This window comes from Aythya ferina (assembly GCF_964211825.1).
Source record: "Aythya ferina genome assembly, chromosome: 2".
Classification (NCBI taxonomy): domain Eukaryota; kingdom Metazoa; phylum Chordata; class Aves; order Anseriformes; family Anatidae; genus Aythya; species Aythya ferina.
The window spans coordinates 67091251-67104755 of record NC_140297.1 but is presented as its reverse complement, the minus strand read 5'-3'; the positions used below and the strand labels follow the sequence as shown (position 1 = coordinate 67104755).

Here is a 13505-nt window from a genome sequence, read left to right as displayed (position 1 = left end):
CACTGGTTGCACAGTTCTAAAAATGTCCTATTACAGTGTACATTGTAAATTCCATGGCCCAGGTACATGAAACTGCAATAATCTAATGATTTAAAGAATTTACTGCCACATATGGCAGTGGTCTGAAAGCAAGAGAAGCACCTCAAGAAATGCTACAAGAAAAACAGGAAATGTGTCTCACCTAGGCCATCTTATTACCAACATATCTCCCAACAAGAGATTCAATTCCATCAACACATATCACATACTTGGTAACTATCAGATGTGCTCCTTGGTTAAAAAAAGGAAAGCTCAATAACAGGTATTCTGAAAAAGGTACATCAAAAAAGCCAAATGCAAGCATAACTCTGTCCATAAAAAAGGGAAGTCAGCAAAAAGTACATGCCTGGGAATTCTAAAATATCTCCCCCCAAATACTGTAAGATTAGAAAATTGGAATTCCCTTCTAGCTGCCATAAGAACCTTTTTTTCTCTCCCAGTATGTTCTAGGCTGATGTCAGGTCTAACTGCACACCACCGTTTCTCAGTTTTGTATTGCAGCACAAGCCACTTTTTGCACCTCCGACCTCTGGGCAACAAACAGTATACACATCTACGAACAGTAAAACCGTAAACTTTCAACAGGACCAGCAAGATTAATCAGGCTTCCTTTTCCTGCAACTGGAGCAACACAATTATTAACAGACCAATGGCTGTAGAGTTTCAAAGTTTACAGCATATATGCATATGTGCTTCAATAGGACAACTCTACTTCCCCCTGAAAAGAAAAGATACGTGCTTGGTTTTAAGCAGTTCCATGTGGCTGAACACAGGTACAGGTTAGCACTGGTTTTACTTTACACCAATAGTCATTACTCCTATTTTCAGCCTTCATGCTCTTATTGGAGCACTCATTCAGAAAAAGGAGGCATGCCATCCTCACAGAGCTTAAGATCACCAAGTTGTTGGAGGTGAGGGTGATATACTTGTGCATTACAGACAAATATAAGCCACAAAAACAGAAGTTACCTCCATAAGCAGTCTGTGGTAAAACAGACAGGAGAACTTACATCTCATTAATTCTGGTCCAATATCTGAACATTTAGTATCACAGACCACTAAAAATCCTTAATCATTCAACATAATCATTCTGCAGTTGCAGAAGCTTCCTCGGAAGTTTTAATATCCATCTAGAACATACTTTCCATTGATATGCATAAAAAAATTATAAAAAGCTAATTTACAGACTGTTACTAGCTTTTGCCGTTAAAGACAATAAAAAATCTTTTTACAAATACATCTATGCAAAATGGAGGACTAAGGAGAATCTCCAGCCTTTACTGGATGCGGGGGGAAACCTTGTTACAAAAGATGAGGAAAAGGCGGAGGTGCTTAATGCCTTCTTTGCCTCAGTCTTTAGAAGCAAGACCAGTTGTTCTCTGGATACCCAGTACCCTGAACTGGTGGAAGGGGATGGGGAGCAGAATGTGGCCCTCACTATCCACGAGGAAATGGTTGGCGATCTGCTATGGCACTTGGATGTGCACAAGTCGATGGGGCCAGATGGGACCCACCCAAGGATACTGAGAGAACTGGCAGAGGAGCTGGCCAAGCTGCTTATCATCATTTATCAGCAGTCCTGGCTATTGGGGGAGGTCCCAGTCAACTGGCGACTAGCAAACATGACGCCCATCTACAAGAAGGGCAGGAGGGCAGACCCGGGGAACTATAGGCCTGTCAGTTTGACCTCAGTGCCAGGGAAGCTCATGGAGCAGATTATCTTGAGTGTCATCACGTGGCACTTACAGGGCAAGCAGGCGATCAGGCCCAGTCAGCATGGGTTTATGAAAGGCAGGTCCTACTTGATAAACCTGATCTCCTTTTATGACGAAGTGACATGCTGGGTGGATGAGGGAAAGGCTGTGGATGGTATTGGTCTTGTGGATGGTATTGAAGTCAAGGCTACCTTGACTTCAGTAAGGCTTTTGACACCATTTCCCACAACATTCTCCTCAAGAAACTGGCTGCTTTTGGCTTGGACTGGAGTACGCTTCATTGAGTTAGAAACTGGCTGGGTAGCCAGGTCCAAAGAGTCATGGTGAATGGAGTTAAATCCAGTTTGAGGCCGGTCACTAGTAGAGTCCCCCAGGGCTCAGTACTAGGGCCAGTTCTCTTTAATATCTTGATCAGTAATCTAGATGAGCGGATCGAGTGCACCCTCAGTAAGTTTGCAGACGACACCAAGTTAGGTGTGTATTGACCTACTCGAGGGTAGGAAGGCTCTGCAGGAGAATCTGGATAGGCTGCACCGATAGGCTGAGGCCAACTGTATGAAGTTCAACAAGGCCAAGTAGCAGGCCCTGCACCTTGGGCCCAACAACCCCAAGCACCGCTACGGGCTGGGAGATGAGTGGTTGGAAAGCTGCCTGGCAGAGAAGGACCTGGGAGTATTGGTTGATAGTCGGCTGAATATGAGCCAGCAGTGTGCTCAGGTGGCCAAGAAGGCCAACAGCATCCTGGCTTATACAAGAAGCAGTGTGGCCAGCAGGACTAAGAAAGTGATTGTCCCCCTGTACTCGGCTCTGGTGAGGCCACACCTCAAGTACTGTGTTCAGTTTTGGGCCCCTCACTACAAGAAGGACATCGAGGTGCTCGAGTGAGTCCAGAGAAAGGCAATAAAGCTGGTGAGAGGCCTGGAGAACAAGTCCTACAAGGAGCAGCTGAGGGAGCTGGACTTGTTCAGCCTGGAGAAGAGGAGGCTCAGGGGCGACCTTATCGTTCTCTACAGATACCTTAAAGGAGGCTGTAGTGAGGTGGGGGTTGGTCTATTCTCCCACGTGCCTGGTGACAGGACGAGGGGGAACAGGCTAAAGTTGCACCAGGGGAGGTTTAGGTTGGATATTAGTAAGAACTTCTTTACGGAAAGGGTTGTGAGGCATTGGAACAGGCTGCCCAGGGAAGTGGTTGAGTCACCATCCCTGGAAGTCTTTAAAAGACGTTTAGATGTAGAGCCTAGGGATATGATTTAGTGGAGGACTGTTAGTGTTAGGTCAGAGGTTGGGCTCGATGATCTTGAGGTCTCTTCCAACCTAGAAATTCTGTGATTCTGTGAAGTACGCCATAGCTTTGCCAGTGCAAAATCTATTATTATACTACTTTTATTTATTCTGTAGACTCCCATATGTACAATAACATGGACATATGCTCACTATATGAAGATGACACAGCAGTTAAATTCATAAGACATGAGGTATTTAATACAATACTATTTAATACAAACAGATAAAATGTGTGCTCAAGACTACTGGTATTTCCAGCTACTTAACTCCTGCATTAAAAAGCTAAAGCACTACGTAACATAGCACAGATTTTGGGGACTAGTAAGTATTTTGCTCTTTGGCTAGGGTGAAAATCTAAACCTACAACCAATCTATACTTCTGGCAGCTCTTATGGGAAAAAGACTTATCTCTGTTTATGAAAGGTATCTTTAGAATTTAAATCAAACCTAGACTTGCAGACTGTGGTAAATAAATGACAGTAGACATGACCCGTATGCTCGCATTTAGAAATCCAGGTTAAACTGAAGAAAAAGCAGCTTTTACTACTGCTTATGAGAAGCATGCGACTTGCCCTCCATACAAAGTACCATACCTACAAAACAAGCTGCAGATGAGGCAAGAAACAGATTCAAAGCTGTTTTTTTAGTGACATGGACAGTGGGATCAAGTGTACCCTCAACAAGTCTGCAGGTGACACCAAGCTGAGTGGTGCAGTTAATACCCCAAAAAGAAGGGATTCCATCCAAAGGGAGCTGGACAAGCTAGAAAAGCGGGCCCATGTGAACCTAAGGTTCAACTATTCCAGGTTCGAGGTGCTGCACCTGGGCTGGGGCAATGCCAGACATGAGGACAGAGACATGAGGACTCATTGAGAGAAGCCTTGCAGAGAAGGACTTGGGGGTTCTGGAAGATGAAAAGCTAGACATGACCTGGAAGTGAGTGCCTACAGCCCAGAAGGCCATCCTGGGCTGCGCTGACAGAGGGGTGGCCAGCATAGGGAAGGAAGTGATTGTGCCCCTCTGCTCTGCCCTTGTGAGGCTCCACCTGGAGCGCTGCATCCAGGTCTGGGGCCCCCAGCACATGAAGGATGTGGGGCTGTTAGAGTGGGTCCAGAGGAGGGCCACAAAGTTGCTCAGAGGCCTGGAGCTCCTCTGCTACGAAAAGAGGCTGAGAGAGCTGGGGTTGTTCAGCCTGGAGAAGACTCAAGGAAGGCTTTATAGTGGCTTCTCAGTAGTACTTACAGGGAGCTTATAAAAAAGATGGAGAGCGACTTTTTACTCAGGCAGATAGTGATAGAAAGGTTTTAGTTCTCATTTTAAACTAGAAGAGGGGAGACTTAAATAAGATGTTAGGAATAAATTCTTCACTCCAAGGGTAGTGAGGCACTGGCATAGGTTGCCCAGAGAAGCTGTGGATGTCCCATCCCTGGAAGTGTTCCAGACCAGATTGGAGGAGGCCCCGATCAATCTGGGAGGTATCTCTGCCCATGGCAGGGGGTTGGAACTGGATGATCTTTAGAGTGCTTTCCAACCCAAGCCATTCTGTGATTCTCTCAGTTATATGTGCTGGTGTATACACTAGCTATAGTTATCATATCAAAATATTCTTATGGAACATTTAAATAAATGAAAAAACCTTTACTTCTTTACTCTGAAAAAGTGGATCAGCCTCTAGAATGATCCTGCATTTGAGCCTCGGAAGAGAGGGAACCCTTTAAGGCTCTTCAGTTTCATTTTTTTGCCAAATCTACAGCAGACATGGCATAACGGAGGTTGTTGTCTTCTAGACAGAACATAAGGGGGCTGATTGTGTGCAACTGGTGTCAAAAAGAGAAGGTTAATATATTGGACAATCTATTCCTTTTTTCAGGATTTCCTGATTATCTGAAACTGCCATTAATCACAGAATTCACTAATGAAGTAATTACCCTGGGTACATATATCTATCACCTATTTGAAGTAATAGGACTGTGCTATTTTTTTGCTTGATTTTTGTATCTTGACTTGCTAATTTTCTATTTTAAAAAAATAAAAAATAAAGCCAGTCAAGGAAGTGTTCATCAACTGTTGTGAAAATATTCTAATAACCTTGAAAAATATGACTTCCTCTTCTTTAGTCAGACAGTGCTGACAACAACACGCCCTCAAAATACCTGTCCAGTGTTACAAAATAACTGTGGATGCAGAAATAATATTTCTTCTTTCTTTACTTTCACATTTGATAGCAAGTTTGCCTGTGTTAATGACAGGGTACATAAAACCACAGAAAAGCATGTTTCAAATTGTACAAAAACATGAAATACAACAGAAAAATCAGTTCAGAATGAAAAAAGAGAGGTGACATTGAACATATGTAACAGAATATTACTCTGAAACCAGCTCTGGATTTCCTGTAAGCATAAGAGATACAGGAAATGTCTATATTCTGACAGGAGTTCGGGAAACAAACAGAATAAAATATGCAAGGGAAAACTAACGGTGCTCTACCAAAGCCTGTTTTCCACAGCTAGTTGGTTATTAGTTCAATTCTGGGCCATTTCTCACATTCCTTAACTGACCTCTTGCTTTAGTATCTTCACTTCACTTTTCTAAGACTGGTTACAGTAAGCTAAAGGCTGAAGATTTCCTTAAAATATTACCTGATATTTACTTTCACTAAACTTCTTACATAACTATCGCTTTTTTCATTTTATAAAATGTAGTATATACATATACATTGTGTCTCATCTTTTTGCTTCCTCTTCCACATTATTAAATATAATGACTACCTTTAGTCCTAGAACATAACTTTCTGATACATCACAGCTAGCTTGTCACCATATTATTCTCTTCTGGTCTAACAGTTAACTCTCCTGTTTATAACAGAATTAGTGAAGTGAAGACACATTTTTTGATGGAGTTGTGCACACATGTTTTTGTACACAAATTGACAAGGAACTGCAGCATGCTCAAAGAAGTTAATTTTCCTCTGTGAAGAAACAAATATTCATCCCGATTTATCATGCTCATCTAAGCCATTTAGAAATTCTATTTTATTATTATGTTCAGCATCAAAATAAGGTTATACTACTCATTTTGTTGATAGTCACTTTTTTTAGATGATGCGATTTCAGTCATCATTTAGTCCTCTATTGAACAGGACCATTTTCTTAACATGTGTAACCACTTTGTTAGCAACTCAGCTATAATGGCTCAATTTCAGAGATACTTATGGATCTCATTTCCAGTGATATCAGAGTAGATGAGGACATTCAACCTGCTAACTTTTCAAATCAAGTTATTTTTGAGATTATGTTTTTTAATAACTTTGCTCATTAGAGTGCTGAAGTAAGCATTTTTTAGTAAACGTGGGTTTGACAGAGAGGAAATCTTGAGACCCCAAACGACACCAGCGAAAAGAGAAGACAAACTGTCAGCAGGGTTGAGTTATTTACCAAGTCAGTAACAAAACCAAAGGGTGGGTCACTGTCACCGAAGGAGACAGCAGTTTAGAATTAAATCCTTTCATTTCCCTTCCCCTGCTGTTGACACAGCAGACATCCTAGCTAAGCTGTAAGTATTGCCATATGTAAAAAGCATAGAATCTTTCAGGTTTCTACTGGCAAGAACAGGATTTATTTAGTATTATTTATGCAGTATAGGCATCATAAGAACAAGATGCTTTAAAGGAAAATCTTGTCAAAATTAAAACTGAGGTTTTACTCAGGTCCCTGATGTGCAGATTTGTGCTACCCAACACAAAACCCACCAACTCGCTGCACATCTCTGCTCCTCCATGGGAACGCCCAACTATTGCCTGAGCCATTTCACCTTTACCATGCAGCTGAAATTGCCTCTTGCTACAACAGAAGAAAAGCCAGCAGATCAGAGTGCTCAAACTGCTCTGGGTAGCAGAACTGAAGTCATCAAATGGAGAACTTTTAGCATGCCATTAACTACAGGAGAAAAATAGAGGATGAAATAGAAAAGCAAAAATCTTCCTTGACTAACGATTAAGGATTACCTCATGTTATACTACAAAATGTTTTTCAATGGTTAGGGAATTGCTGCTAACTGGTGCTTCCTCTAGAAACATGCAATTAATGCACTGGAAATGGCAGACGAGCAGACTCATTTAACACTGAGCAAGCAGCAAAACGTAACTGTATCTAGGCAACAAAAGCAGGAGAATGGATGTGCACTGCTAACGGGACTGAAACAAAGGATATCAAACACAACAAAACTGAATCTCAAAAGGTGATGCCATCTCAGACCATGCACATCTACAGTGGCAACAAACTGGCAGTATTTTATATGAACATGCAGATGCTGTCTGCCACCCAGGCTCTTGCTCCTATGCTCTGCCTCAGGCTTTGGCTCTGTGCACTTGGAAATCCCAGCCATGCTGCTCTGTCGTGGCAGCTAACCACCTTTTCCCCTGGAACCTGAGCCCAGCAAGCTGCCTTCAGCAGGCTTTCAGCTCCCTCAGCACTGCCAGATATCTACTGCATCTTTCCTCTTCCAGCACTGTGACAAACTGATGAATCAAAAGCCACTGACACCTCACATGAAAGACTTTTGCTCTTGTGTTGGTATTATAAACCATCACAGCTCACCTTCAGAAAAGATCAAACACACCCAGGAATATCTCTCCACCTTTCCAAAATGCCTCACTGACCTAGGGCTGCCCATAAAGGCCATACTGTCTTTAAAGTCTCCCCACAGCGAGCTCTGTCCAAGATAAAACCTGCCAGGCAGCTGGCCACACTGCCCATTTTGCTGTTTGGTTTGCTTCCAGAAAAGCCATCTTTCTTGTTTTGCCAGCGCTGGTATTCAGAGCACATCATTCACGTTTTACTGGAAGGCATCAGTCTGGCTCTGCAAGGCCGCACTCTCACTTGGCGACAGATGAAGGTCACTCACAAACATTAGTGCTCACCTCTGCAGCCATGCAGCTCTACCGTGGCACCTTCAGCCACTCCAGCTCAGCTGCCCCTTCAAGCAGACCTGGGGGTGCCTGGGGTTGCCCCATCCACCCATTCGCAGTTGGCCAAGTAGCTGACAGCACCCTTTCCCCTTTAGCTTTCAGAAGTGCAGACACTTTCTGCCAGCTGTACTTGAAAAACACCGATCAAGCTTTCTTCAGAGTATGGCTTTTCAACTGCAGGCAGCCAGGTTATTAAGGCCCAACAAGTTAGTGAAACTTATTAGCTGAGCTGTCCATCCTTGTAAGCGAGACTCACCTTCTCTCCTACAAAGTCACCAGAGAGCAGTTCAGCTCAGGGAAAGAAAAGTGCTTAAACAGCAACAAATTTGGGAAAAGTTGTTAATTGCATGTCTTAACATTCTTCAAGTATATATAAAGAGACAGCTGAAAAAATGGGCCTGATAAGGTTTTATCCTCATCTGCTAAAGCATAGTTCTACCTCTTAGACATATACTGATTAGTAAACTTTCTTTTAGGTGTTTTTTTGTTATTGGTTGCCCACACACACACAAAAAAAAAGTTTTAATGACTACATATTTCCTTTTGTTCATTTGTCCATATATTTGTCCATAACTTCTCTTTTAAGGTTATGATCTTCCAAACAAAAACAGCATACAATGAAGCATTTATAGATTATTGCTTAAAAAATAGAATAAAGCCTTCAACTGAAGTAATCTGTAGATTTGATTGTCCAAGTGGAACACAGGGAAACCCGTACCATCTACTCCACTGGTTTCAAGAGCAACAGACCTATGGCAGAAAATTAAAGTTGAATGGATCAAGCACTCGTTGACTGTAGCCCATCAGAAAGCTAGAGGATGCATCTTTCACATTCTGTATCCTTCAGAATTGGTGCCTTTTTTTTCTTGAGCAAGAACGTAACAAATCCCTTCTCAAGCATCAAACAGGCTCAAATACAGTTTGCAAAAGCCTAAATCCAAAATACTCAAGGAAGAAATTTCCCTTGGTGCATTCACATAACTTTGACATTCTAAACAGAAAGCTTGAAATAAATTCTTAGGCAGCGTTCTCCTCAACATCATCCACAGGGACTGTTTACTCATTAAAATTCATCTCGTGACAAAAATCTATTTGGTTCCAAACAGCCTTCACAGATTCATATTATAATAAACATTTAGACATTCAGACTGTGATATATTTTTGGAAAATCACAAAGAAAAGCTGGTATCCATTTGCTTGAATGCATCAGTATTTGGTTATGGACAGCCATTCTGTTTCAGCCATCCAAATTTAATCCACATCACAAATTCATCAGAGCCCTTAAGAGTACACCTTCCAAAATTCCAGCTCTGAATCATTGTGTCAATATATAATTGTAGTGCTACACGTATGACTAGCTTCATTCCCAGTCTCCAGTATACTAGCCTGCAGACACACTGATGTCAGTACCAACTCTCCTAATGTGCAAACCTAGAAATTCTTCTGCAGGTCCATTTCTCCAGGAATTTCCGCTATTCTAAGTTGGACTGATGCAGCCCTTTCTCCAACCACACTACCCATATACAGAAGGTCAATTATTTTTTCCTATTATGCTAGCTAAAACTGTAACTGAAATTATGGCTTAAGTCCTGATTGCATGGTTGAAGCTGAATCCCTTCCTCTGAGCACCTGAGAGACAAATTTTGAATACTGGTTTCTTTCCCCAAAGACAACTCTGCTCTTCAGAATTATATTAGAAGATATAGTTCATTACAGAAACGAAGCTAAAGCTTCTCCAAAGCTGTTTTAAAGCAGTGCTTGATCTGCACTGCAAACAATGTCAGAATCGATGTTTTTCTTACCACTGAGTGTGAAATTTTTGCCTAGTGGAGGTTTGCTCTTTGGAACAATCTTCCCCAAGTATGAACCAGAAAACAAATATGACAAGATCTGTGTTGCCACTGCACACACCATATAAGTGTTGTATGATTAATAAAAGCTTTCAGTTACAAGAGACAAAATTATGTCTTCATGATTACATGCAGCAATTATGTCTGACTTCAAAGGAAATAGCATTACAGTAGCATTTCCAAAATACTTTTTTAAACTGCTCCAGGAAAGGTAAAAGGTTGAGACTTAAAGAAGCTGGACATTCACTTAACAAAGCTTACAGTCCTTGAATTTCTGTGGAAATAAAATATCCTCAATACTTTTGTTTAGGAAGTATGGTATAGACATGTTCAGAACTACCTGTATGCTCAGACATTTTGGCCCTTAATATTTGAATAACTACTACATAATATTAAGCAATGATCCAGAAAGGCCTTTGCTCAGTGAAGCTATGACCTCAATTTTAGCGTCTGAGGAACAAAAAAACTTGACATACTGGTAGAGTTTCACATTTATGCAGACTTGATGATGTCTCAGCTCCTTGATTTAAATTTACAGAATATACCGGTTAACCAATTGAAAAGTAACCAAACCAATGAAGACAGAGCTTCCTATTTCCTTCTGCCTGAAGAAGAGCAGAGGAAAACACTGACAGAAAAAGAATATACCTTGAAGCGTAGCCAACATTTTAAAGTTTGGTATCAGTCTGTTGCCATTAAGCTCTTGTGGACTGTACAGCAACAGCTCGTGGTTTTAAGAATGCAGGCCCAGAAAGGGGCATGTTTCCAGCTCCAGGCCTCATCTCGCATGAGTGCAGTGTTTCTCCAAAGCAAAGATAATAACCCAGATGGAATCACTCAAAGAGATTTGAAGGGTATTGAAGGGACAGCAATGGGGCTGCCAAAAGGATGCACCTTACAGATGCCAGGCTTTCTTTTCTTGGGCAGGTTAAACAACATGTCCTTCCTTAAGCACCAGAGACTCAGATGGCATTTGCAGAACTCTAAGTTCAAAACACCTGAAAAAGGTACTTCCCTTTGACCATTCAACTAACTCTGTGACTGATCAAAAACACTGAAACTGATTCCACAGCAGCTTTCACCACAACATCATTCACAGGGACTGTTCATCTCATCACAGAAATAATCCATTTGGTTCCAAGCAGTCTTGCAGTAACACACTATATGCACAGATTTTCAGACATTTATAGCATGGCATACTTTTGGAAAAATCAGTCTGAGAGAAGAGTTTTATCTTTAACAAACCATCAGTAAAAAAATGCTCAAGCTCAAGAATAACTAGTTTAAACTTTTAAGGAAGTATATAAGTAACTTCTTGATCCTGAAAAATAAACATGGGTTTGACAGAGAAGAAACCATTATGCTGTGAATTTGAAGTCCACCTTTGTATTCCTGTAATGCCTGATATATATCTTTTGTAACAGTGGATTCAGACATACTGCATTTTAAAGAACACAAGTCTGACCTGCAACATTCAGAAGTTATTCTTTGCTTCTTCACAGAAGCTTTACAAACAAATAAAATATCCCACCACATGTTACAAAATTCAAGTGGGAAAGCTGTTTTGCAAAAGCTGACAGAACACTGGACTCCAACCCTATCACAATCAAGTCACTCAATATACCTTGTCCACATATGTCCAGATAACAGTGTAACCATTTTTGTATTGTGCTAAAATGATAAATGAAAGAAGAAGGAGAAATTTATGAAGTATACAGATCACCTTCCCAAAACATTTATTAGAAAGAATACAAATGAATGTTGTGCCTATTGTCTAAATTAGCTCCGGGCTGCTGTCTGAACCAGGAGAGAAAACTCTTCGATTACACAGTTTCATATGGTTTTGTCATACTTAGCATATCCCTTTTAAGTGCATGTCTGATTCGGGAAAAAATACTACTAGGACTATCAGGCAAGTTGATAATTTATATGAAACTGATGCTGTTATTCTGACTCCTAATTGACAAAACAGTTGAAGTACTGTTGATGTATAGCCTTCTGCTGGCATTCAGATCAATATTGTCACTGTGCCAAGATTAGTACTACTTTTCTACACTAACCTAAAAATAGTTGCTATGCTTCAGTGAAAATTTGACTTTTCGTTTCAACTTTCCACATCTGCTAACCCCACATTCTCTCTAATTTTAACTAAGATCACTAAATATTTCAGTCTGCTGTCAGAATAAGTGAGCAATAAGCCAACAACATTTCAGATTTGTAGAAACGCTGACACTTCATATATTAAACACTGCATGTTAAGTGCGTGAAATCAATTCCTTCTTCATCTTCCTCTGAGTAAATGGAAAATATTCACTTATGTTTGTGATATACTCCATAAAAGCCATTTAGTTTGTTGTTTTTCAGTCTGCCATTTTCCCTAACGTTAGCCCAGGAGATAAATTCATTTCTAGTTGGTTTACTTCTCAGATACTCCCAATCCCAGAAGCTCCACCAAGACGTGCGGTGGCATAATATTGAAAAGTAGGGCACATCACTAAGTTGCACCGTAACCACCTCACCAACACCACCCCACCCGCAGCCACGCTGCTGTTTACTCACCCTTGTAGCAGCAGTAGCAATTTCCCAAACCTCTGCCTGGCAAATCCCTCCACCCCAAAAACACGGTATGACACAGTAGCACGCCCACCCTTTTGATTCCACCTCTAATTAGCTATCAAGGCTGTTTTCTGTTTTGCTCAGGTTCAAAATACCTGGGCTGGAAGCGCAGGGAGCCCAACCAAGCCTTTACACAGAGGCAGCAGAGAGGCGGCAGTACCTCAGGGGCCCCCTTCTTCCTCCCTAAGGTCTGGCCCCCACACCCGCCGCAGGAACCCTCCCGCTCCCCCCTCGAAGCCCTAACCGCCATCCTCTCCCTCAGGGCACGGCGGCAGCCCACCCCCCTCACCCCCGGACTCACCATGGCGGCGGCGGCGGCGGCGGCGGCGAGGCCCCGTCGTCCTGACGACGCTGAGCCCCGAGGACGGCGCCAGGTGCAACGGCCGCGCGCGCGCGCGCACCCCCTCCCTCCCGGCTCGTCGTCGTCGTCGCCGCCGCCACCGCCTCCCCGACCTGGGGCGGGGCGGGGCCGCCGCCAGTAGGAGCCCCCCACGTGACTACCACTGCCACCGCCCCTGCGCCCTGAGCCCGGGCCGCCCCGCCCCGGTGGCTTGCTCCTCCTTCCCCCTACAGGCCCAGGTGGCGGGCGGAGGGGGGGCGCGAGATGGCGGGCGTTGCGGTGGATGGGGAGAGAGGGTGCCTCATGGGGTGAAATCCCATAGAAAATAGGAGAGGGAGGGTTGGTGCAGCTGTCTGGGAGCGCTGCTGGACACGTCCGCGATCTCTGCTTTCCTCCAGGTCTGCAGGTGCCCCCTGCTCTTCCAGTTTGTCGGTTGGGATGTGAAATGGCTGCTGGAAACACGTTTGGTCCCAGGTGGTAAACTGGGACCTGGGTGCGTGTTTGCTTACCTTGCAGCCACGTGTGTGGAAAGCTGAGGGTGATAACTGCAGTAGAATCCACAAAGTCTCATCTGTCAGCCAAGTGCTTTAAAGTAATGCATGCTGTCAGTTGCCTCTATGAGCATTGCATAAAACCACTATCAGAGCCAAATTAATATTGTTAATAGCACACTTAAAGGTTACATCTGTTCCGCT

The 13505-nt window shown here is 42.8% G+C and overlaps 1 protein-coding gene across 2 annotated transcripts in view; it reads right to left on the bottom strand.

The window, feature by feature from the left end:
- Nucleotides 1–12889, bottom strand: part of FBXL2 (F-box and leucine rich repeat protein 2) — a 56714-nt gene extending 43825 nt beyond the window's left edge. Inside the window, exon 1 of one of the 2 annotated variants that reach the window (XM_084511587.1) lies at nt 12772–12889. In XM_084511587.1, the coding sequence (XP_084367713.1) occupies nt 12772–12774 (3 nt within the window). In that variant the 5' untranslated portion in view covers nt 12775–12889. The remainder of the gene's footprint in view (nt 1–12771) is intronic. The other variant, XM_084511589.1, reaches the window with a different exon arrangement.
- Between the last annotated feature and the right edge of the window lie 616 nt (nt 12890–13505).